The 25,938-nt window shown below is 34.4% G+C and overlaps 3 protein-coding genes across 5 annotated transcripts; 2 read left to right on the top strand and 1 right to left on the bottom strand.

Moving 5' to 3' along the window:
* The first annotated feature begins 907 nt into the window (after positions 1–907).
* Positions 908–22,983, top strand: LOC106072750 (SEC14-like protein 2). 3 transcript variants are annotated; one of them, XM_013233192.2, is made up of 13 exons: positions 908–1,139; positions 4,317–4,394; positions 6,812–6,881; positions 7,036–7,079; positions 7,565–7,721; positions 9,631–9,725; positions 9,879–9,954; positions 10,063–10,143; positions 11,853–11,936; positions 15,028–15,134; positions 17,266–17,408; positions 17,927–18,093; positions 18,833–22,983. In XM_013233192.2, exons 2-13 carry the CDS (start codon positions 4,341–4,343, stop codon positions 18,973–18,975), a joined length of 1,221 nt encoding a protein of 406 aa, XP_013088646.1. In that variant the 5' UTR covers positions 908–1,139; positions 4,317–4,340; the 3' UTR covers positions 18,976–22,983. The 3 variants fall into 3 exon arrangements, with proteins under 3 accessions (XP_013088646.1, XP_013088644.1, XP_055862458.1); XM_013233190.2 differs by having other exon boundaries at positions 908–1,150; XM_056006483.1 differs by lacking the exon at positions 908–1,139 and adding an exon at positions 3,116–3,276.
* LOC129922139 (uncharacterized) lies at positions 19,428–19,958 on the bottom strand. The gene has a single exon (XM_056006836.1). The coding sequence runs from the start codon at positions 19,956–19,958 to the stop codon at positions 19,428–19,430; it is 531 nt and encodes a 176-aa protein (XP_055862811.1).
* A 1,098-nt stretch (positions 22,984–24,081) lies between the features above and the next one.
* LOC129922138 (sporozoite surface protein 2-like) lies at positions 24,082–25,467 on the top strand. Its single transcript, XM_056006835.1, has one exon. It carries the CDS (start codon positions 24,082–24,084, stop codon positions 25,465–25,467), a length of 1,386 nt encoding a protein of 461 aa, XP_055862810.1.
* The last annotated feature ends 471 nt before the right edge of the window (positions 25,468–25,938 follow it).

Raw genomic sequence — 25,938 nt, 5'->3', positions numbered from 1 at the left:
TCCCATCCCCCGTCGTCCTGCGGGAGGTTTGGACTAGGAAGTAATTATCTTCAACTCTGAAGGAACATCCGAAACGTGTAAAACATTTTACATCAAAATTAAATCACCTCTTGAATATTATTTGCGAATATGCAGATCCGACAGGGATCCGACTTCGACGGGGGCCGCCTCTGAGTTTGTGTAACACAAACTCTCTTTGTAATCTTGTTTTTTTTTCGAAAAGGTCGAGATAGATTATAATTTAGATCTATATAGATCTATATTTGTATGCCAGTGACTATTAAGTAAATTAAGTATTTGAACTTCTTGTTTTGGTTAAAATTCGGCTTATTATGACATTGTTGTTCATGAAAGCTAACAATTTAGGCCGTTTCGTTTTTTGTTTTTTTCAAATCGCGAGTAGGATTGGTGTTTTCTATATTGAATGACACCCCGAAATGACAATTTTGCCTGTTTTAAGGAGATATTTAATATTGCATCAATTTTCAGAAGATTTTAATAATTTCAGGAGATTTTTATGACTTTTTCTTATATTTTATAATTTCAGGAGAATTCCTTTAATAATAAGTCAAAATAGTTTAATTTAATAATTTAATAAGGGCCTACACCTAGAATTCGCATCGCGCGGGGCCTATAAAAGTGCGGAGCCCACTGAGTCCGCGTAGGTTGCAGTGGTCTAGGACCGGCTCTGAGTGCAATAGTAGCAATACTTATAACGATAAGGTGTATGCTATATTACATATGCTGACCACCCCCGACGCCCCCGTACAAAACAGATGTAGATTATATACCGGCAATTCATTCTCCGAATTCTCGTTTAGTAAAACATCACCGGTAAACTATAGGCTACGCCTATAAATAGATAGATCATGATATATCTAAAACAGAGGTTTTAGGGATTACTAGAGTAGTCTTCCCTGAAACTAAGACCGCAGCGCAGACCCATTACATCTGGAGTCTAGATCTTATAGACTATAGACCTAGATAGATCAAGATGCCGAGACTTAGACTAGATCTGGAATAGAATTCTAGATAAATATTAGAGAGACTAGATAATCTAGATTTACTTGACCGTCTATAACTTGGATCTAGATCTTGACTAGATTCTAGATCTAGATAGAGATAAACTTAAGGCAGAGGTCCAGACTGAGTTCAGTCATTTTTAATAATAATATTTAGATTCTAGATCTATAGTATATACACTTAGATCTAATTAAAATTAAAGTCTTATTACTCTGCTGACTCTACTTTTATTTTTTATAACTTTTTTTTATTAGTAAATTAGTTTGTACAGTAATACACTTTTAAGTTTTGTCTAAGTCTTAACAGTTAACACTTAACTTAATGAATCACCACTGATGTCACAATTAATTATTAAATGTGACTTACTTACATGACTTAGTCTTAGTAGAATCTTAATCTAGGACTATACTATAGACCATTATAGTATATTGTTGTAACCCTGCCTTGCACCAGTGCCTGAGGTGCGCACTAGTGAAGGTAAACAGGAAGACACTAGGAGAGAGAGAAGCACAGTGCACCAGGGATTGTGAAGAGTCTGAATGCTTGGAAACTAAGAAGCCAGCTTTTGTGCTGCCTGAAGGTTGTAGAAAGGAACCTGGAGCGAAGCGGGGAAGGCTGTCGTTGGTCCACATTCGGGTTGCTGTCTAAAGGACTGGTAAATTAGTAGCAAGACTCTGAGGAAGTTGAAGGATGTTATGTGTTTGTCCTAGTGAATAAACACCTGTCTTTATTTCCTGTTAAACTATGTTGAGTTGCCTGCCTTAACATTGAGTGCCTACCCAAGAGTTACAACAATTGGTGTCAAAAGTGGGATTTAGGTAGCTCAACGAAAGGAATGCTGAGGAAGCTAGATGAACTGAGCTACAAACAGTTAAAGGAGGAGCTCCGAGCCAGAGAGCTAAAGATCGTTGGGGCCAAAGAAAAGATAAGAGCCAGTCTTCGACAGGACTTGGTTGATGAAGGTGAGGATCCCGAGACCTACCTGTTTGAGGTAGAACCAGATATTGGTGAGGTGCTGAACACCATACAAAACTGGTTATGTGAACTTTGTACTTTCCAGGATTCGATGAATCATTCTATGGACAAACTGATACGTAACGTGCAAGGCCAGATCAATCCAGTAAGAGAGAGGAGTCCATCATTCAACAACAATGAACCGTTACTCATTCAAGACTGTGGCTGTACTGATAGTTACAAAGAATGCGTCAATCTTAACAAGAAAAACACAGATGAACAGAAAGAGACAGTCGAAGCAATAGAAGAAGTCTGCTACGCAACTGAAATTTTTGCTGTACCAGCTTTGAGTGCCACAACGACCCGGACAGAACAGGACAACTTTAGGCCTGTGTTAGAGCCTGTCACTTTGGACCTTAAGGACCCCTGTCGATCTGCCAGTGTCTACGAGGGGAACTTGAATTTTGATTGTTGCATTCAGGCGGTAAGTAACATCTGTACATGCGGTGCTTTACAAAGAGAATGCAAATGTCAAGAAACCCATCAACAGGGTCTGAAACCAGTGGACTTCGATACTTCTGTTTTCACCAACGAGAGAGGCTCTGAAGGTGGTCAGAAGAACCCTGCAGCTGATGGACTTTTGCACCTGAAACGTTGTAAAGGTGCCTTATAGACAATTCTCCCTGAGACGGCTGAGGCTGACAGTTTGTTAAACAGCGTGGCTTCATGTGGGTCTACAGCTCTTTCACGAGTCATCCTTAGAAAGGGCCTGATAAAGCGCAGTTCTGAATCAACTGCATTAACAACAACAAGAGCTGTCACTACCACTCTATGTGTCAGGTGGCTGACGCCAGCGACAACCGTCAGGATGGAGAGGCCACGTTTGCGACATCGTGTCGAAAGAAACTTGGTCAACTGGAGAAGGAGAAAACGGCACCTGCAGAGAGCAGTGTGGATCGCTTTGTGGCGAGCACGCTCCATGCAATCTGTGACTCCCACTGACCGACCTCCACCTGCATTGATCAACTGTGAACATATTTCTTTTCGGGACGAAAAGACTAAGGTGGGGGTAGTGTTGTAACCCTGCCTTGCACCAGTGCCTGAGGTGTGCACTAGTGAACGTAAACAGGAAGACACTAGGAGAGAGAGAAGCACAGTGCACCAGGGATTGTGAAGAGTCTGAATGCTTGGAAACTAAGAAGCCAACTTTTGTGCTGCCTGAAGGTTGTAGAAAGGGACCTGGAGCGAAGCGGGGAAGGCTGTCGTTGGTCCACATTCGGGTTGCTGTCTAAAGGACTGGTAAATTAGTAGCAAGACTCTGAGGAAGTTGAAGGATGTTATGTGTTTGTCCTAGTGAATAAACACCTGTCTTTATTTCCTGTTAAACTGTGTTGAGTTGCCTGCCTTAACATTGAGTGCCTACCCAAGAGTTACAACAATATGATAGATCTATAGATGTACTATCTAGTTGAGATCTAACTTATTAAATTATTCAGTTGATGAGTTATTCTTATTGTTCTAATAATTAAGTCTATATCCAACATACTATTGACACTCTAGTGTCTCTAGACTTGTACTTCTAGACTCTAAGATCTACTATATATATAATAATAGTCTTGTTTTATTAGGCTACTAATAAAGCGACCTTATCGCAAGCCCATCTTTTGTCTCCCACACCAATACCCCATATAAACTGTATTTTTATCAGTGTCTTTATTTTGATGGATTTTACAAAAATATCATGGTAGTATGGTGCGCACTACATTTTAAAAATTATTGTCTAGCACATTTAGTTTTGTATTCCTATGCAAAATATTTCTATTCAGTATCAAAGTGCACTAGCATGAAAGAATCCTTTTTTGACTTCATACTCATTTCCAGTACTAAGGCTATTGTATAATTCTATAATGATGCATCAGCTGAGTAAGACATATATATATATATATATATAAACTATAAGAAATTCACAGTTTTGGTGGATAGCAAAGGAGGTGATATAGGACAGGAAGATGTCTCATTAGATGTTTGTATGGTTCACTAGTGGCTTGAGATTAGAGTCCCTGCCAGTTAATCTCGATTCCATCTCACAACTAAGCTGAAGTTTACCAATGTGGTGGCAACGAATAACAAGGGGACCTAGTTGTGCTGATCAAAGGAAGCAGCTATGTACTGGTGTCCTTGATGCATATTGCAAGTCAAGGTGTAGATAATCTAGGTAGTGGCCACATGGCCAAAAGACAAAATGGGGATAGAGGGGAGATAACTATAAGGGAGAAATTGCCATTATTTTTTCCAACTAATGTTATTGTTTGCTAATTTTCTTCGTATTTCTCATACAGAGTGACCTGGTCATAGTGTCAATCATGAGTGGCCATGTGGGATCATTGTCAGACAAGCAAGCTGCTATTTTAGAAGAGGTTTGTTAGCATTTGAATTGTGACTCATTCTTGAATTTAAATAAGTTTTAAGAGAAGTTCATTTTTAAAAGTAACTGTCCAGATGATTTGAAGTTCTCTTTTGGACTGACTAACAGTTAGAGTGTATCCTAAAAGTAAAGTAAAGTTCCCCTTTCAGATTTTGCTATTTACTTTCCCAATTAATATCAGGAACCCATCAGACTTGGATGAGCTAAAGGGCATCCTGAAATTCCCCAGCCTTCGCCAAGATTTGAACCCAAAACCCCTTGGTTTGGAATCCAAGCACTTTACCACTCAACCATCATGCAGAGTTTATTGTTTGTAATTTTCTACACACTTTTTCCATTCCCTAGTTCACTTATGCACTAAAGCTGAGTAAGGCTCAAATTTGTCATGAGCAGTAAAATCATCAGCTTTTATATGAGAGCTTCAATTATAGTGGTCGCTTTGTCAATGCTAAATTTATCATCACATATTTTACTTCTTCTGATGCTGAATTTTCATTAACTTGACTAGGTAAAAAAAAAAAAAGATTAATTCTGTTAACACATCTATCAGGATATCAAAATAGTAACTTTCAAATTAGCTAACTTGCAACCAACAATATTTTATTATTTTATTTTAATAATTAGCTTGGATCTATGTTTTGATTTAGAATTAGAATTAGAATTTGTTTTTGTGAATGTTTTCGTATCATGCGGTTAGATGAATTATTGGGAGGGGGAAACCTTGCTGGTTCAGTAGTCCTGGTTTAGGCACCAGTTTTCTCATCTGCATTCTGGCTATTAGAAATAAAAAGTACTTTTAAAATCTGTTCTACTAATACATATTGTTATAACTGGTGGTGATGCAGATAGGGGTAATTGTGTGTGTAGCCAGCTGACACAAATTACACAGGCCGAGTGCTAGATGAATGATCAACCAAGACAGTAACGACGATCAACCTTGATGAGTGACAATACAACATTTCAGGAAGGAACTGTATTGTGAATAGTACTCGAGCCAGTCACATCGGATGTAGTCATATGATCAACCAGAATGGTTGAGCCACTTTCTGTCAGTTTCTGGATGGCCTTCGTGGATCCTGTATAAAGAGTGGAGTCATCACAGTCAAGACAGTTTGGTTTGGTTCAGTTCAGTAAGGTTCAGTGGTGTGGTTTTGAAAGGCTTATTACAGCATTTTGTTGCGGAGTAGAGTCTAAACACCTCCCGAGTACAAGACGAAGTCTTGATCTTAATCTACGATCAAGTCTGACACAACAAGCCCAGTGTGTGAAGTCAGTCCTGAACAATGGAACCTGGTGCAAGTTCTTAATGAAGTTGAGAGCCAGTAGAGTTTGATATAGTGGTACGGTTATCGATGGTACAGTCAGTATTATGTGTTGCTAAATTGTACAGTATGGGCTTTGATTTATAGGACATTAACGTCTTACTTTACTTTGGAGCCCTGAGTGTGAAGTTCTTTGAGTTGGTAGTGCCGTGTGGTGCACTTTGCAGAGAGCCTGGATAGTGATAAAGTCATTACAATATTATAATTAAAAGATTCCATGTTTGCTTGTTTTTGATGATATATTTGATGACAAGTAGAAAGAGAAACAGCGATAAGATAAGATATACCCTTGTCTTTAATCAGTTTTGTTGTTAAAGAACTCTGTTATTCCATCGTCTGTTCTAACACAACAGCTTGATTTATTGTAGAGATTTCCCAGTCTAGACAAATTGTTGTGGGATACCATATAGTCTTGCAATTTTCCAAAGTGATTCACAATGGATGCTATCTAATGCTTTTTAAAAATCTACACAACTTGTCTTGTCAGTTTTCTAGGCTTTCCTCGATGAGGTTCGCAGGATGAAGATCTGCCCAGTGCATGATCTGTCATTTCTGAAGCCTGCCAGCTTTTCTGTGTACCTTTCATCTGCATCTAAGCAAAACAGTAGTGAACACTTTGCCTGGAACTAAGAGGATGCCTCTACAATTGTTGCAATCAGCCTGGTTGCACTTTTTGGGGAGTTTTATTATTATTCCTTTTTGCCAGTCTTCTGGGACTTTGAAAAATTGCCAGCACAGACTTAGGAGATTGTCATTCTACCAACAATGTAATGTTCTCCCTGTTTTAGCAGTTCTGTTGACACCATGTCTAAATGCCTTGTTAATTTGGAAAAAATGAGATTGTGTTTTTAAATATTGCTATAACTAAGGTTCTCAAGGTAGATATTCAGTGCATTGTATAAATGTAAAATATCAGTCTGGATATTCATTTTTGCATGAATGGTTTGTCTAGCAAGATTATGTCTTACACAAATTAACTCATCAAGTAATAGTTTATTAAGATTTAAAAAAAAAAAATTTAATCTACACATATATTAAAAAAAAATTATTTCTTCAATATTGTAATTTTTAAAAATATTTTGCTTAGTTTCGACAAAATGTAAGTGATTTATTGAAGCCACATCATGATGACTACTATCTTCTAAGGTGGTTACGAGGTAAGATTTTGATTTGCTATTTTTAGTATTAAAGAAAAAAAAGGGCAACCAAGTATTGTTTGTGTTCAGTTAGAATAATATCTTTTTAATAGTAAATAGCTTTTTTTTTGTTTTAACTTTCCAAATTTTAAATTTTCTTTCACTGTATTTTCAGCTAGAAAGTTTGACCTCAAAAAATCTGAAGCCATGCTAAGAAATGTAAGAAATTAGATGTGTTTCTGTACAATATTTTACCAAGTAAATAAAATATTCTTTTACCATGTCCTGTCTGTCATTCAATAGGTGTAGGCTTTTCACAATCCTTAAATGGATTATTTTGTTTGATTATTAGAGTTTACCAAGAATAGAACAAAAAATGTGCATTCCCTGCTGTCAAGAAGTAAATGTTTGTTTTGAGCTGATTCAGTTTTTACATCTCTTTTGGAAATGCAAAAATTGCCCTTTATTCATCTCTTTATCTTAACATGAAATATTGCTATCATTTAACCTTAGCCTAACTATCTCTTTAACTTTTAACTCTGTAATCAAGGAATGCTATGATAGATGTTTGATTAGAACAAACTGTTTTATTTCAAAGTTGTTATAGTACTTCGTTTATTCCCCTTTAAACTAAGTCTCTTTACATTCTATATTTTGAACATTGAAATTAAACCTTCTGTACAGATTAAAAATTTTTTTTACAGCATTTCAGATGGCGGGAAGAAAACAATGTTGATACTATTTTAGAAGACTTTCAACCCCCAGAAGTGATGAAAAAATATTATCCTGGGGGCTTATTTGGTCAAGATAAAGAAGGATCCCTTATTTGGGTTGATCCTACAGGATACATTGACTTGAAAGGTGAAAGGAATTTTAATATCAATATTTTTTTTCAAAAAAACATTTCTAAAACATTCTCACATGCTTAAGAACAGTTTTCCTTGTGCTATTATCAGTGGAGATTTATATGATATAGAGCATACACTCTTTACTGTCTATGACATTAGACTTAGTAAAAGTGACATGTCTTTAATCCCAAATTATATTTCAGAAATCAAACTCAAAAGCCTCAGCTTGTAAGGTGTAAGGAAAGCTTTTTTTTCTTTCAGTCACCATGTTTGATTTTATGCTTTCCATGAATCACTAATTCAGCAACTTAGATTACTAATTATTAACCATACACTACTTCTAAATTGCAAAGAGAGATACACAATATAGAGAAATACTGTAATGACAATTTTTTAATATTGAATGTAAACAAAAACCCAAAAAATGATAATTGACTTTTGAAAAAAAAAGAGAAAGATAATGATATTGTAAAATATAGCTAAAGAGAGAGCATTGAAATAGTTCAAACCTTTAAGTACCTCAGATCTCTGTAGACAATAAAATTTCATTGCAAACACTTCACCTAAGAAGAAAATATAAAAAAAAAATACTTTTACAAAAAAAACAAAGCTTATATTAGGCATAGTTGTATCAATTAGTTTGGAGCAGTCATGTAATTAAATTTGCAATAGATCTAGATTATCAATAAAAAAAAGCATAAAAAAAAATTTAAAAAGGGGTAATGGCCTGATTCAAACTCATGGCTCAAGCATTCTCAGGCTTCTCAATCCAACATCGTAACCACTCTGCTAGTAGACAGCCTTTGAACATGGAATAATGTATAGTTATCTATTGTTTCTATAGTCTCGTCTTATTTTTCATGTTGTGTTCACTAAGATGACCTATAAAGGAGACTAATTCAGCTTATCAAGTACAAATTTCTTCCTTTATTTGCGATACCAAACAAAATAATTAATTACTAATAGTTAATTAACCAGTGGGTTAATTTTTTTTATTGATTAATATGTTGGGGTTAAAAGAAATAATTGTACAAAATTTCAGTTTTTATCTGAGATTGGGTGTGGGAGAAATTATGTATACAAACTTTGTACCAGACAGACAGAGTGAGTTGATTTAACCTTTGTTTTTAGGACAAAGATTAAGGCTACTAGGAAAAATATCCTCCTTTAGTGTTAGTGAGAAAGCCATGTCATTGTCTTACAATACATATGCAGTATTTTAAGCTTCAACATCAACATGCCTGGTATGGCAATTCGAACATAAAATGTTTTAATTAATATACTAATTGCTGCTAGTAAGATCAAAGGCTGCAAACAAACATCACTCGGACACCTATTTCATAAAAACGTTGCAAAGAAAGCTATAAAAATTTAAAGCATAAAAAATCTCCCTCTTGTTCATAATTTAAAACTTTTCATAAAGAAGATACAAGACACCCATCACAGTAACAATTAAATCATTGAATAAAATGTAACTTACTGTTGTAAATTTCAATTGTAATGTTTAAGAAAAACTGGGGTATGGATGTATATGTTTGTGTGCTATTGTACAAATTGTTTGTTCTAATTATGTATTGTTATTTGTAATGTACATTTGTAAAACAGATTTCACACGGATAATAGAAATAATTAAAACTTTTTATTAATAGTATTATAAATCTTTATTTTGTAATAGTGCATATGTTTTTACTTACTTTGTTTTTCAAATGTCTTTTCCACTACATGGAAGTGAGTTGAAATATAAAAAACCTATGTATCTTCTTTCTTCCATTAATAAAGTGTTTTTTTGTTTGTTTGTTGTCTTTATTTATTATTTGTTTCTTAAAGTAAATTTTGATGGTAGTCAAGTTTTTTTTCTAAAAAAAGTGTTAATTATTTGCATTAACTTTTATCATAATTTTAAGTACAATATATTTCTAAAGGATTACTGATGTCAATAAAAAAGCAAGATATCCTTAAGAGTAAAATTCAGCTATTAGAGGAGTTCTACAAATTGTTTGATATTCTATCTGAAAAGGTAAAATTCTTTTACCTTTGTACCTAAACTTTATGTAATAGATTTTGTAGAACAATAGCTCTTGAGTATTAAAAATTAATTATTTGTTTAAAAAAAATATGGCAAATAAAAGATTGCTCAAAAGTTTAAAATTGTTTTGTATTTTTTTTTTAGCAAGGTCGACGAGTGGACCAAATTGTGATATTATTTGACTTGGAGAAATTTGGTCTTAAGCATCTATGGAAACCTGGTGAGTATTTGATTCTATGAATTGAACTTTTATTTATATAGATAAGTAGGAACTTTTGTACAAAAACTTATTGTGATTAAATGTTTTGTTTTTTTAATATTTTGACAGGTATAGATGTATTTACAGATATTTTAACAATATTTGAAGACAATTATCCAGAGACACTGAAAAGAACATATGTCCTTAATGGTATGATAATATTGCCTTGAAAGATTATATCTAAAAATAAATCTTAAAACATTCACAATTTTTGAGATCAGATCAACTGTTACTAGTTCTTAGTACATACTGTTGAGCAAAATTATCTTCAATTCTTAGCTTTGCTTCTGGCAACATTCTCTCATCTCATCTGTGCTGTGACAGTTCACGTAACCGAATCCATCCTCTTTTCCCGGTCTGCAGCAGAATATTGTTATAAACCTGGTGGTGACACAGATGGGGGTAGTGGTATGTGTGTAGTCAGCTGACGCTAATCGCCCCAGGCCAGCACTAGAGGAGCAGTCAACCGTGACAAGTTACGACGGTCAGCCGAGACGAGTGTCAACATGACGGTTCGGGAAGGATCGGGGTTGTGAACAGAGATCAGGAGCGTCACGAGGGATGTAGTCATCTGACCACCCAGAATGGTCTAGCGACGTTCCGTCCGATTCTAGAAGGCCATTAGGGACCCTATATAAAGAGCGGAGGTGTCACAGTCAAAACGGTTCAGAAAAGGGTTCACTACAGTCCGGTCGACTACAGCACAGTTCAGTGAGGTTCAGCAGTGTGGTTCTGTATGGAGCATTACGACGGTTCAGTGCGGAGTACTGTCAAGTACAGTCAAGAGGAACAGCTTCTTGATCTTAGTCTGTGATCGAGTCTGACACAACGAGCCCAGTGTGTGAAGTCAGTCCTGAACTGTTGAACCCAGTGCAAGCCCGGAACGAGACCAAGAGGCCAGTGCAAGAGTTGATGCGGCTATTAACGGAGAAATATTTGTACAGTCTGTGTTACGTGTTGTCTATTGTATTTTACATTAAAGTGTTTTGTTACTTTGGAGCCCTGAGTTGTCAAGTTATTTAAGTTGGTGGTGTATGGTGCAGTTTGCAGAGAGCCTGGATAGTGAGATTCGTAACAATATCAAGAAAGTGGCCAGTCCATTCTTTTACATTATCGAGCCAGGTTTTTTTTGGACGATATTTTCTTTGTGCTCCCTCTAGTGTATCTTGAAGAACGACTTTTGATATTTAGTCATGTCTTACATTAGCTGCATAATAACAGGGAGTCAAATGGTGAAACCATTGAGTATTAAGATGTGACCCAGAAATTGGAGAAAGGGTTAAAAGTCTCTTAGTTTTACCATGACATGTAATAAGGTTATGAAAAATTATAAATATGGCTTTGCAATTCCTTGTCATGGAAGTTGTTGTGGTGTAAGATAAAAGTGTAAACAGGAAATTTATTTATGAATTGGCTTCTCAGACCTTTGAGTCTCTACACTTAAGACTAAATTAATGAAAGGGCAATAGAAATTTCCAGAAAAAGTACATTCTTGAACTTTTGGTTTGAAAACCTCTATATAGATGAGACTATCTTGTTTTAGGGTCAATAAAAAGTCATGTTCAAGCTTCATGTTAAGTTTATTACTGTGAAATTTATTGAATTCAGATTATAATCTGTATTATTGGTTAGTATATAGTGTGTGTCAATCTTTTAATGATTTCTATAAGTAGGTTTAGCTATATAATAGTTAAAGATTTTAAGAGAAATTCAAATGATAAGGGAATACAGTTTAATTTAAGCTTTCTTTACACATATTGGTGTATGTCCACATTTATTTATTTTCAGCATTCACTTTAATATAAATTCAATTTGTTTGTATTTGGGATATTAAAAAAATTGTTTTACATACACATCAGCTCCCAGAGTGTTCCCCATTGCCTTCAATTTGATTAAACCTTTTCTCAGTGAAGAGACTGTCAGGAAAGTTACCATCTGTGGTGGTAAGTTACTTCAATGTTTTTATGTTTTTGTCACTAATGAGAATCAGAAGTTTTAAGAAATGTAAATCTTATCTTATCTTATATGATACAGACATTACTTCAAAAAAGAAGATGATTACATCCTACGTGTCATGCATTTAGTCATGCATATTAACCAATGACCTAAATTCTGCCAAGTTACTGGTTTTCCTGGCTAGCTCAGGAAACCCATTTCATGCTCTAATAGTGCTAGGGAAAAAAGAGCATTTGTACAAATTTGGTCTAGCATATGGTACGAGGAATGTGTCTTTCTCTTTGTGTCTTTCTGAGTACTTTATTAAATTTTGTATTTGAAGATTATGGTTCAGTGTTTTATCTATAATTGCTACTTTACTCTAAGTCTTGTATCCTGAAGGCTTTATAAATTTAGTGATTTTACTGAAGGTGTTACTCTAGTCAAATGTTATGAATCTCACTGCTCTATTTTGTGTCTGTTAATTATCTAGGAAAATCGTAAGAGCCGTTTTTGAGATCAGCTCTATTTTGTGTCTGTTCCAGTTTCTTAATGTTTTCTTGAGTTGAGGGGTCCCAAACGGAGGATGCATATTCTATTATTGGCCTAACCAATGTTTTTAGTTTCATGTTCTTATTTGATTTATAGAAATTTCTTTTAATAAACCCTAATACTTTGTTTGATTTTTTTAATAGTTTCATCAATATGGCAGTTTTTCATTTATTATAACACCTAGGTATTTTGCATTTTTATTCTGTGTTACTAATTTACCATGAATAAGATAAGTGGAGTTAATTTGCTTTAGTTTTTTTGTTTCTCTTAATAATTGACATTTTTCTGGGTGGAAAGACATGCTTCAATTTGAATACCATTTCTGTAAATCATCTAATTCTCTTTTTAAAATTTCTGTATCTTGTCTGTTTTTATTGTTCTATATATTATGCAATCGTCTGCAAATAATCTGACTTTTGTTCCTGAACTAATGCAATTTGGTAAATCCTTTATGTAAATTAAAAATAGTAGTGGACCTAAGACTGTTCCTTGAGGTACACCTGAGTTTACCGTTATTTGTGTTGATTTAGAGCCATTTATTATAACAGTTTTTTCTCTCCCTATCAGAAAATCTTTAATCCACTGATGTAATGGACCATCAATGCCAAAATATTTTAATTTTTTAAGCAAACTATGGTGATGAACTTTGTCAAAAGCCTTGGAAAAATCTAGTAAGATAGCATCTATTTCCTCACTATCATCTAAACCTTTTGAAAAATCATCAATTAGTTCTATTAGTTGTGTTTCACATGATCTATATTTCCTAAAGCCATGTTGGTATGGAGTAAGGACATTATGTTTGTCTTATTGGTTTATGATGTTGCTACATATTATGCGTTCTAGGATTTTACTTGTGATGCTGGTAAGTGATACTGGTCTGTAGTTTCCTGGGTCAGATTTTTCTCCTTTTTTAAATAGGGGGGGGATATTAGCTTCTTTCCAGTCCCTTGGTACTCTGCTCTGGTTAAGAGATGCCTGAAAAAGTATTTTGAACACTGGTGTTGGCTCCTTGCTTAGTTCTTTGAGTTATCTAGCTGAAATAATATACCATAAATTCCAGATGCTTTATTCGGTTTGATGTTGGGTAATAGTTTTTGGATTCCCTTTTCTTGTATGTACATCTATATCTCCTATGTTGTCTACTTGGTTCAAATTAAATAATATGTCTTTGTCTCCTGGGGCTGACAGTGCTGATGCAAAGTATTTATTTAGGATGTTAGCTTTAGTTTCATTATCATTTTGTGTTAAGATATCTTCTCCTTTTAATGGCGCAATGGTGTTTTTTCCATTTTCTTAGACTTAAAAAATGACCATAGGTATTTGTTGTACATAAGCAAATTTTTTTATGTTTTTATTTTAGCTTTTTTTTTCATGGCTTTAAAACGTTTGCTTGCTTACTTTTCTAGTAATGTATCTGATTATTTAATGATTGACATCACTCATTTAGGTTGTTAGAGTATACTTTGCCTTCATTCCATTGTTTCATATGTATATATTCATTCTAACTCTTTCAGTGCGGCGTTACTCTCAGTGAGTAACTTCGCTAGCGCTGGTGAGTGCGGCATTACTCTCAGCTAGTAACTTGGTTTATAATATTAATTTCACTATCTTTTTTATGTTAAACTTTTTATTTCTCTCTTTTTTTTATATTTCCTGGATGTGGGAGTGATTGTTCTTTGTTTTGATAGTAAATTTGATGCAGTACCAACATGTTTAAAAAAAAAAAGACAACATTATGTTAATGGTTCCTCTTCTTTTTTTTAGTTTATTTCCCGGGACCCAAAAAAATGTAAATAATACTATTTCTTAGTGCATTTGCTCATCTTTTATGAAATTTAAAGTGACTAAATGCGTTTAGTATTGCGATTTTTAAAATATTTGTAGATTAAATGTTTAATTCAAAGGTTAAATCTTTAAGTATAACGATTTTGTAATGAATTTTAAAAATATTTTCTTTTTCTGTACTCAGTTTAAAATTAATGAAAAACATTTTTGTTTGAATAATTTATTTGATTTACTATACTTTTTTAGCCCATTCATTTTCCTTTAAAATCAAATCAAATATGTTAGATAATTTAATAAAATAAAAAAGTTATAGTTGTTTTAGTAACGCAACCCCTTTGAAAATTTGTGTTCGTTCCGGAAAACTCCATTTTTTTTTCGATCAAAAAAATTCGCACTGAAAGAGTTTAACTTCTATTTAGAACAGTTCTAACTAACTAAATTTGAGAATATTTTAGTTTTCGCCCACACTAAGACAATTATTTGTAAAAAATTTGATTGGCAGTGACAGCATATTAATATTATGACTGTCATTCTGCTAGTGACCTTATTGGTCTGATTGACAAAATTATCCAGTCTCCAGAGTATGATTAATTTAGTTTTTTTGGTCTATATCTCAAGCGTTTTTCCAAAACTAAAGAAATATTTCCACAAGATATAGCAGCTCATTGTGGTGGGACTTGTTTCACAGAAACACTTTATTTAAATGTTGATGTACATATATTGAAAAAATGTAAATGTACATTCAACCTGTTTTTCTTTTAGCCAACTATAAAGAGGTTCTTCTTCAGCATATAGATGCTGACCAGCTTCCGGCACACTGGGGGGGAACTTGTGTTGACCCTGATGGAAACCCAAGGTGTCCATCCAAAGTAAGTTTTGCTACTTATTATAAGTCATTGCAAATATCAATATGAATATTTTGCTTTGATGCGTTGTGCTTCATGTGTCACTTTGGCTTTTGTTTTTAGGGATTCAAAAATGAGTTAAATTTGATGTATTTAAATAACCAAAATTCATAGAAATCTATTTTATTAAGAACCTAATAACTTTAAATTAAAGATATAAGGTAATCTAGCATTATTCTTGATAAGTAATATAACTTTTAGTCTAAAACTACTCTGACTGGATTTATATCTACATGTGAATACTAATCAATTATCCAGTCAATAGTAACAATACTTATAGATCTTATACTGACCCTAGCTCTAATATTTTATTGGGAAGATAAATCAAATATCCTAAATAATAATAATAATAATCTAAGATCTAGTAGACCTATTTGATAATTCTAAGTCTTAAGTCCCTGGTGCTGCTGTTTATTTATGTTTAATATGTATGTAGTATGTAAGAGTTGATGCTAATTTACTTCCTTGTCCAAACTTCCCGCATGACAATGGGCAGGGTTTGAGCCTGAGACCATCAATAAGTCCGAACGACTGTGAGAAGCCAGACATAATTGCAGGAACAGAAACTTGGTGAAATCCTGAAATTTATAACTCAAAAATTGTAACACCGAAAATATTGAATCAACATTTTGCAAAATGAACACCACCTCAACATCCCTAATAATAGTCAGTTATAGACCACCAAATTCTAGTTAAGAACATATGCAAGAACTATGCAATCATTTAAATATAGGAAGGAAAAAATAAAAACATTTTTTTTTTGTATTATTAAATGTAAAAAAAAAACAAAGAAATGATAATCGATTTTCGAAGGGAAAAGAAGGAAAATGATATAGTTTCTGTAGCTGGAGAGACTATTGAAATAGTGCAAACCTTTAAATACCTTGGTTCTATCCTAGACAATATTTTACTGCAAATACTGATTATATCAGCAAGAAGGGCAGCTAAGATTACGATTACTAAACTGTCCTCGTTTAATGTTAGCGAAAAGGCCTTGGCTATGTACACATTTGCAATATTTTAAGTTTCAATATCACTGCCTGGTATGACAATCTGAGCATTAAAAATAAAAATAAACTTTATAGAATCCTAAATGCTGCTGGTAAAATCATTGGCAAAAAACAAACCCCATTTGGGCAGTTGTTTGAGACAAATATCTATAAAAAAGCTAACAAGATCCTCAAAATAAAGAATCACCCTTTGTGTCAGGATTTTGTGATTTTACCATCACAAAAGATATACAAGACACAGATGGCAAAGACAAACAGACACAAGCACTCTTTTATTCCCCTGGCAATCAAATCATTAAATAAGAACAATCTGATATAAACTTTGTCACATGTAAATTATGAGTGCGTCTGGTGTGAATGTACACTTTGGTTTCTTATAGTTATAATGTTTTTTGTTTGGTGTAATGCACAAATTGTAAGACAAATTTCCATACGGACAATAAAGATTATTATTATTATTATTATGGGTGACTTCAATCTACTTGATTTAAATTGGAAAACATTGTCTCTAGACCAACACAAAAACCTTATGTATATAATTTACTCTTGGGTGAAAACTGTTGTGATATTCTGTCCATAGCATAACTTATAAAAAAAAAACGCATCCTTATTGCTCATGTTTTTTTGTTTTATAAATAAATAAGTACTAAAGGAATGTGATCTAAACTTATACAAAGATATTTTTCTGACATTCTGTAATTTAATAAATCATTCCTCATGGTTATGGTTCTTACATTATCTGCATAAAAACAGATCTTTAGAATATGTATAAATTTCACAATTGAAATTTTCTATTGGACTAAAAAAATGTGATTAAAAACAAATTTTTTACTCACAATATTTTGCTTAAAAAGGCTAAAAATTAGATTTGACAATTTATAAAACATTCTGTGGACCAATGTCACATTTACTAAGGCTTGAAAGTGTTTCTTTCATCATTTAAAAGGAAAATAACCATATTTATAATTGCATAAAATAGCAGCACAGTTTCCTTCTTAAATGTTATAACTTATTAGAAACATCCATGGGATAAGACACTCTATGCAGGGATAACTTAATTTATGTTTATTTTTCATTGAACATAGATCAACCCTGGAGGTGAAGTTCCAAAATCTTACTATCAACAAAACAATATAGTCGATTTGACTGGCTTCACAGAGGCTACTGTGGGTCGAGGGTCATCTTTGCAGTTGGACTTCAGTATTGATGAAGTTGGGAGTGCACTCAGGTATGTATGAACAATATTTTTAAAAAATGTCATTGTGAAGTAAATAACCATTTATGTTTAATAATTTTTTTACCTTCAGGGAATGAAATTTTGTCAAATATTAAACTTTTAGATTCTGATATTTGGCAAATGGCTAACAAAATAATATGATATGTCATGTTTATAATAAAATTTGTAAACTTTGCTGATTCAATGATTATTTTACTGGTACCAGTTAGGTCATAAGTTAATAACTAGTCAAGCAGCTCCAATTACCAAATTCAATCTGCTACCAAAGATTTTAATATAAATTGCGAATAAAAATTGTTTTTGATTTTCGATCTTGAAAATATATTATTTTTTCTATACCTAAGGCAAATAATAAAAGTAAAAATTTTTTTTATTTTATGTGATATATGTGTAGCAATAACTACTTACAGTCTTCTGAAAGTGTGCACTCCTAAATTTTGTTTTTGTGATGAATTTTCAGGTTCATAATAAATACATAAATGACAATTTTAAAAAACATTATTTCATAGGTGGCAGTTTAAAACAGATGGTTTTGATATAGGTTTTGGAATCTACAGAAGGACAGAAGACAAAAAGCAGAAAGCTGGTGACATGGAGCCTATAATAACATCCCAAAAAGTCAACAGTCACATGTTCCCAGAGGAAGGTAGCATGCATTGTAAACATCCAGGAACTTGTAAGTGAACTCTAAACATTTATTAAAGAATATTATCATTAAACATTTTTTTTTTCATTGATTGAAATGCTACATAGTTGGATTGAATCAATGACATAACCAAATATGTACACAATATATATTATAATCTTGCAAGTCTCGATATCTTGTGATATAATTGCACCATCAAACTTTTCTAAGGTTTAAAAAAAAAAGAAATGTTAAACAGGTTTTATACCAACTAAATAGCTTAATTTCTTCCAGCTATTATTGTAACTGAAAGAAAAATGAAAAAAGAGAGAATATGCTTTTAATGAAAATAAAAGCAGTAGATGTCAGTGTGAGAAAGATAAACTGTAATTGAAATGAATTAATCATAAAAAAAACATAGTTAAAATAATAATGATAAATAGATTTGGATTTTTGTATTACCTTGTGAGAAAGTTACAAGTGGTAAATTCAAAGCCTAGTTCACAATGCTTCTGACATGTAGTTCAAGTACCCCATTCAAACCTTGTGATGGCTTTTTACGTTGGACTTTATATAGTGAATAGACACAATCATAACATTATTTCTTCTAAGGACACAATAATAACATTATTTCTTCTATGGACACAATAATTACAAAATAGTTAAGCAATGAAGAAATAATATGTCTATAATAAATGAATGCACATTGGCTGCTTAGTATTAGATGGTTAGAAAAACAACAAGTGATTATATTTTCTTTAAATAGCCAATTTTATTGTTTATGCTTCAGATATAGTGAGGTTTGACAATACTCACAGCTGGGTGAGATCAAAGAAGTTGTACTATCTTATTGAGATACTTAAGCCAGATACACAAGACTTTGTTTTGCCAAAAGTGGAATCAGATGCCAGTTTGGCCTCCAGTTTGACATAGATTCCTAATTTATTTAATTTATTATTTGTATTGTTATTGAAAAATTCTTGTTAGATAATTGTGATTGTAACATGTTTTTCAAGGGGTACAATAGTGTTTTACTGCCATGGATTTGTATCTTTGAAGTAGTGCAATGGTTAGTAACATCACATTTACAGAAATATACTTCATGAATACTTTGAATCTTATAAAAATCAAAGTTTGATTTTATAATACTTATTTAATTTAATAAAATGATTAAAACTTGAAAGGGCTTTCAGAAGATGTCATTGATTCGAATTTTTGCATTTTAAACCAAATTACTGGTATTGTCAGAAACTTGTATCTCATTTTTAGATAATACAATTTATTTAAGAATAATTATTTTTTTAAATTTTAATACTTCCTAATAGTTGAATATGTCTTTGTGGTCTATAAAAGTGCATTTAAAGCATCCAAGAGAACAAAAACACTTAAACATTGTGAAAGTGGGACAAAGGGTGAAGGGAACCAAACATTGTGTTGCTAGCCATCACTTGAAAGTGGGACAAAGGGTGAAGGGAACCAAACATTGTGTTGCTAGCCATCACTTGAAAGTGGGACAAAGGGTGAAGGGAACCAAACATTGTGTTGCTACCCATCACTTGAAAGTGGGACAAAGGGTGAAGGGAACCAAACATTGTGTTGCTAGCCATCACTTGAAAGTGGGACAAAGGGTGAAGGGAACCAAACATTGTGTTGCTACCCATCACTTGAAAGTGGGACAAAGGGTGAAGGGAACCAAACATTGTGTTGCTACCCATCACTTGAAAGTGGGACAAAGGGTGAAGGGAACCAAACATTGTGTTGCTAGCCATCACTTGAAAGTGGGACAAAGGGTGAAGGGAACCAAACATTGTGTTGCTACCCATCACTTGAAAGTGGGACAAAGGGTGAAGGGAACCAAACATTGTGTTGCTAGCCATCACTTGAAAGTGGGACAAAGGGTGAAGGGAACCAAACATTGTGTTGCTACCCATCACTTGAAAGTGGGACAAAAATGATGAAGGGAACCATTGAATTTTAATATTTTCTCTACATTTTTTTCCTTCATTTTAATATTTTCTATAAATTTTTACTCTTCTTTTTCATTTTGATTCTATTTCTATTTTTCTTTGAACTTTCATGTTCTGCTTAGACATTTGGTAGGTGGTAAAACTTCTGATCTACCTGGTAGGTTAATAAAGCTTGTTCAATTATAATGTGTATGCATGCCATGAAAGAAGAATTTAAATGAAAGCCATGACCTATGTTGATGCTGTATCAATCAAAAATAATTGTACTTAACAAAATATTTAAAAAATGGAAGAATGTTAGCAGCTTGCTTTATGTAGTGTTATATATTTATTTATAGATTACAATTTGAACACAGATGAAAACCATCAGGCTTTTCATGAACATTTTAGAGAATCATTTGTAATTCCCCAATGCAAAAACAAACATTTTTAAATTTGACTTATTGATGAATTAGAGAAAGCTAAGACTCTGAACCTGTGGATTAATTTGCTCTTCGATCATTTCTTGCATTCACTTTCTGTATGCCTTCCTCAGGTATGTTGTAATTAATATCATTTCATTATTTCCCATGCCATGAATGTACTGTGTTATTTATGTTCTACCTCCCTAGTTGCTGTATTGTGATCTACATCAGCAAACAAAATATCTGATTGGATGCTGGTTTTAGCATCTTGTTTTTAAAAAGCATTTTTTTAAAGTTTGTTATAGTGTTTCTTTATTATAAATCCTGTAGAATGTATTAATATTGATATAGTCACAGGACTCTGGAAATGTTACTTTTGAGAAAATGAATTGATTTTCATTGGATCATACATCCATTAGTTTGAATCATGTAATAATTTTAATAGATCTAGGGATTCTAGACTAACAGTAATAAATTTGTGTGATTGGAAATATTTTTTATAATTTGTTTTTGTGTAGCACAACTTTCATGCTTATAGCTTGCTTAGTGTGATATGGTCCAACTCTTTTTTTTTTGGAGCAGTTGGGGTTGGGTTGTATCTGGGAGAAGGCTTCTGAGCTTCCTTTTCAAAAGCATTATTTTTAAAAGCTGACATCAAACTTGTGGTTTCACGCCTCCACAATAGAAGGCTTAAATATTAGCCAATGAGGTATACAAGTAGTTAATTTTAGGTTTTATAATTATCTATTAGTTTCATAGTTTTTTTTTTAAGTTTAGAATGGTTTAGTCAGAATTAGTGTTTTGTTATATAAATTTAAACAGAACACGAAGCTTATTTATTCATTTCACTTATTAATAAACTTTGAGACCCAAGTGTGGTATATATGAAATAATGTTAAGTTATTTATTGTTTAAACCCTATTTTCATTTCACTGCTTTCTGATACAATTTGTCTTAACCAAATGAAAATTTATCTGATTTGCCTCCTTCAGTCGTAGACTATGGTTCATCTCGCACATTTCCTCATGTGGCTGTGGAGCCCTATTTTGGAGAGACACTCCCGTCCACAAATATCACAGGTTAAGGTGGCTTTTACTTCGGTGGTAGATGAGCTGGCCATTTTTCGTATTGTACGTTTTTCTACTTGAGCTGAGACTCATGTTCTTTCACTGTCCATAGCTTTCTTGGTCACTGTCTCTCTCCATCTGGTGCGGTCTAGAGCTATGTCTTCCCAATGGTCAGTATTGATGTTCACTGATTTGAGGTAACGTTTTATTACATCTATGTAACGGAGGTGGGAGCGACCAGTTTTTCTTGTGCCAGTCGCGAGTTGACCATAAGAGGATGACTTTCGGGATGCGCTTGTCTTCCATCCGACGAACATGTCCAAGCCAGCGCAAACGCGTTGTCTGAGATGCTGGGAAGACCTGATCGCGCAAGGATCTCAGTATTGCACACTTTTTCTTTCCATGTGACATTCAAGATCCTACGGAGACATCTCAAATGGAATGAGTTTAGTTTAGTCCATGATTCACTGCCATACAGTAGTGTACTCATAACGCATGCCTTGTAGACTTCCATTTTGGTCACTGTAGTGAGCTTCTGGTTTTCCAAAACTCTTGGCCTGAGTCTAGCGAAGGTCGAGGCATCCTACCATATGCGTTTTTTTTTTATTATTTCCTCTTCTAGAGATAAGTCATCTTGAATTGTGGATCCTAGATAGCAGAATTCATTTACGGCGTCCAGCTTGTTATCTATGAGGATGGAGGGTGGTGCTGTAGCAGGTGGTTTCATAACATTTGTTTTCTTCATGCTAATAGTTAAGCCATTTTCTTTACAAGCCTGAGAGAAGCGGGACATTAGTGACTGAAGCACCTCTTGTGTGTGTGTGCCACTACCGCTGCGTCATCAGCGAATAAAATATCTCTTACGTAAATATATATATATATATATAAATTCATTCTCAGTATTGAACCTTCCTAAAAAACTTCAGTGTTCCAGTCTTATGAAAGATATATCTCAGTATATCTTCTTCTGCTTCCTATTGATCAAGTTTGCAGATGACCAGTCTGAGAGGAACTGGACATTAGTTTCCAGGCTACTTTACATACAGTTCTCCTTCTGAAGAAATGTTTTATGTCCAGAATCTTGTAGGGGCCTCTTGCAGCTATGGAACATGGCCTGAGTTCTCAGGAGGCACTCCACAAAGGCATACTTCTCCCATTTAAAATTTTTACTCTCAATATATAATGAGTTAGTCCCATATGGGCCATGGGTTGTATTATTGTATTGATTGTTGTATTAGTCTTTTTTTTTTTTTTTTTACACATTATCATGTATACGTATCTTAAAATAGTGGACTGGATTAGGTTTTAAAACATTGACATTTTTTTTTAACTTAAAGTAATTGTAGTCTGTACACACTATTTTTATGTACTAAAATGTTTCATTCCAAGCATGTGACACAATAGTTTTTAACTAATCAACTAATATTAAGGAGTCTGTGTTACTAGTAATATTTATTTATATTTATTTAATGTTTGCTTTCCAAATAAAAGAATTTATTTACTTTTGGAGTGTTAGAAACGATTTAAAAGTCTTCGTGCTCTTACAGTACCTTCTAATTAATTTAAGACATTTGATCACCGCAAGCTGTTCTATGAGTTTGTTTCTAAAAGTTATTTGATAGCTTTCCAGTGAGTGGGGGGAGACTGGGTTACGATGACGTGATTTAGTCTCGTGATATTAAATCATTGTGATTGACAACCACTCAGCGTATTTGTCGGTTACCTCATGGAGAAAGCTTCTCAGGGAGTGAAGAAGTTACAAGACTGTTGTCTTTAGTTTCTCAACAAATGATTCTACTGGTACCATATATATATTATTTTGCGTAGCTTGTGGATAATGCTTGTCAGATACGAAGGGGAAAAAATTATAAAGAATTTAGAGCAATAGAAAAATATATTAGAAACTTGAAATGTGTCCAGTTGAAATACTGGAATGTATTTGTCGGAATAATTGATCCTGACTTTGTTCTAATACTCCCTGTCACGTGACAAGCGCCAAACGTTCAGAAAAACAAAACAATAGAAGACCTAATTAGGATGAACGATGTGAAAAGAAAGACAATCCACGCGAGCTATGATTAACTCAACATCCAATCACTTGATTTAAAATCACTGAAAGCAAGAAAGAAGGTGTTTTGAATTTCATTAATTTTCACTTAAAAGTGGTAAATGATAATTGTTTTATCATGAGCTCTCTTCTGTATATCCGTCAGTCTATCACGTTTACATCTCAAAAACTAGAAAAGATTCAAAATCTCCGATTTCGTACTTTCAAACTTGCAAAGTGCTAAGTCTGGTACAGGCGTAACAGTCTATAGTCCACCCTTTAGTTTTTTAAATTAATTCTGTAATGCAAAAATAGTTTTAAAAAAAAACCAATAACAACAACAGTGGAGCAACGAACAAACAAAAATCAAGATGAGCCTATATTTACAAAATTTGATGAATTTAAATGGTATAACATTTATGTAATGTTTTTAAAGCATTTTTAATACTACATTATGTGTTTTCTACTGTTCAAGCTTCTAAAATCGTACAAAGGCTAAAAAAAAATGATTTGCTGCTGCAGGGGCGAGGGACTGTATAGAGGATACAGTAAACATGCCTCTATGTGACCCTGCCAGACGAAGTCGAAACATGCATCTATGTGACCCTGCCAGACCAAGTCAAAACATGCATCTATGTGACCCTGCCAGACCAAGTCAAAACATGCATCTATGTGACCCTGCCAGACCAAGTCAAAACATGCATCTATGTGACTCTGCCAGACCAAGTCAAAACATGCATCTATGTGACCCTGCCAGACCAAGTCAAAACATGCATCTATGTGACTCTGCCAGACCAAGTCAAAACATGCATCTATGTGACCCTGCCAGACCAAGTCAAAACATGCATCTATGTGACCCTGCCAGACCAAGTCAAAACATGCCTCTATGTGACTCTGCCAGACGAAGTCGAAACATGCCTCTATGTGACTCTGCCAGACCAAGTCAAAACATGCATCTATGTGACCCTGCCAGACCAAGTCAAAACATGCATCTATGTGACCCTGCCAGACCAAGTCAAAACATGCATCTTTGTGACCCTGCCAGACCAAGTCAAAACATGCCTCTATGTGACTCTGCCAGACCAAGTCAAAACATGCATCTATGTGACCCTGCCAGACCAAGTCAAAACATGCATCTATGTGACTCTGCCAGACCAAGTCAAAACATGCATCTATGTGACCCTGCCAGACCAAGTCAAAACATGCATCTATGTGACTCTGCCAGACCAAGTCAAAACATGCATCTATGTGACCCTGCCAGACCAAGTCAAAACATGCATCTATGTGACCCTGCCAGACCAAGTCAAAACATGCCTCTATGTGACTCTGCCAGACGAAGTCGAAACATGCCTCTATGTGACTCTGCCAGACCAAGTCAAAACATGCATCTATGTGACCCTGCCAGACCAAGTCAAAACATGCATCTATGTGACCCTGCCAGACCAAGTCAAAACATGCATCTTTGTGACCCTGCCAGACCAAGTCAAAACATGCATCTATGTGACTCTGCCAGACCAAGTCAAAACATGCATCTATGTGACCCTGCCAGACCAAGTCAAAACATGCATCTATGTGACTCTGCCAGACCAAGTCAAAACATGCATCTATGTGACCCTGCCAGACCAAGTCAAAACATGCATCTATGTGACCCTGCCAGACCAAGTCAAAACATGCATCTATATGACCCTGCCAGACCAAGTCAGAACATGCATCTATATGACCCTGCCAGACCAAGTCAAAACATGCCTCTATATGACCCTGCCAGACCAAGTCAAAGCATGCATCTATGTGACCCTGCCAGACCAAGTCAAAACATGCATCTATGTGACCCTGCCAGACCAAGTCAAAACATGCATCTATGTGACCCTGCCAGACCAAGTCAAAACAAAACGTTTAGGCCACGAGGCCTTCATCAGCTACAAAACAGACAAACAAATTAACGTAAGCCTATTTTGTGTTAAAACGTATTGGAGTTACCCATTTCAACGTTGGATGATTTATTCTGTCGGTATTGGCGTCACCATTGACAGTGTAGTCGTCATGATTGTCAGAGTTGATGTTCTTCTTAAACTGTCAGGTAGAGTTGAGCCTTCGGCTCTTGGAACTCTAGGCCAGCAAAAGTGGACAAGAGCTCCCTATCACCGGCCAGAATGAGAACGAGTGGGTCAGACTCGCGGCAAGAGGCCGCGTACACTAAGACCCCGCCATTTTCTTTTTCTATACCAGGCTAACTGTGCGGGACACGCCATTTATGTAACAGCCCCTTGAGGAACAGCGCCTGGATTGTGACAAGGTTGTGGGAGCTTTTTTACAACTCCACACAGTGCAATGAGGATGCTCTCGCACCCCCACGGGAGTCTTGTTTCGCTACCCTTTAGCCTAATCGTTTCCTCATACGATCGTTTAGGAAA

Source organism: Biomphalaria glabrata, chromosome 12 (genome assembly GCF_947242115.1).
Source record: "Biomphalaria glabrata chromosome 12, xgBioGlab47.1, whole genome shotgun sequence".
NCBI classification, from domain to species: Eukaryota; Metazoa; Mollusca; class Gastropoda; family Planorbidae; genus Biomphalaria; species Biomphalaria glabrata.
Note: the sequence above shows the minus strand (reverse complement) of the source record. Positions and strands in the feature narration are given on the sequence as shown.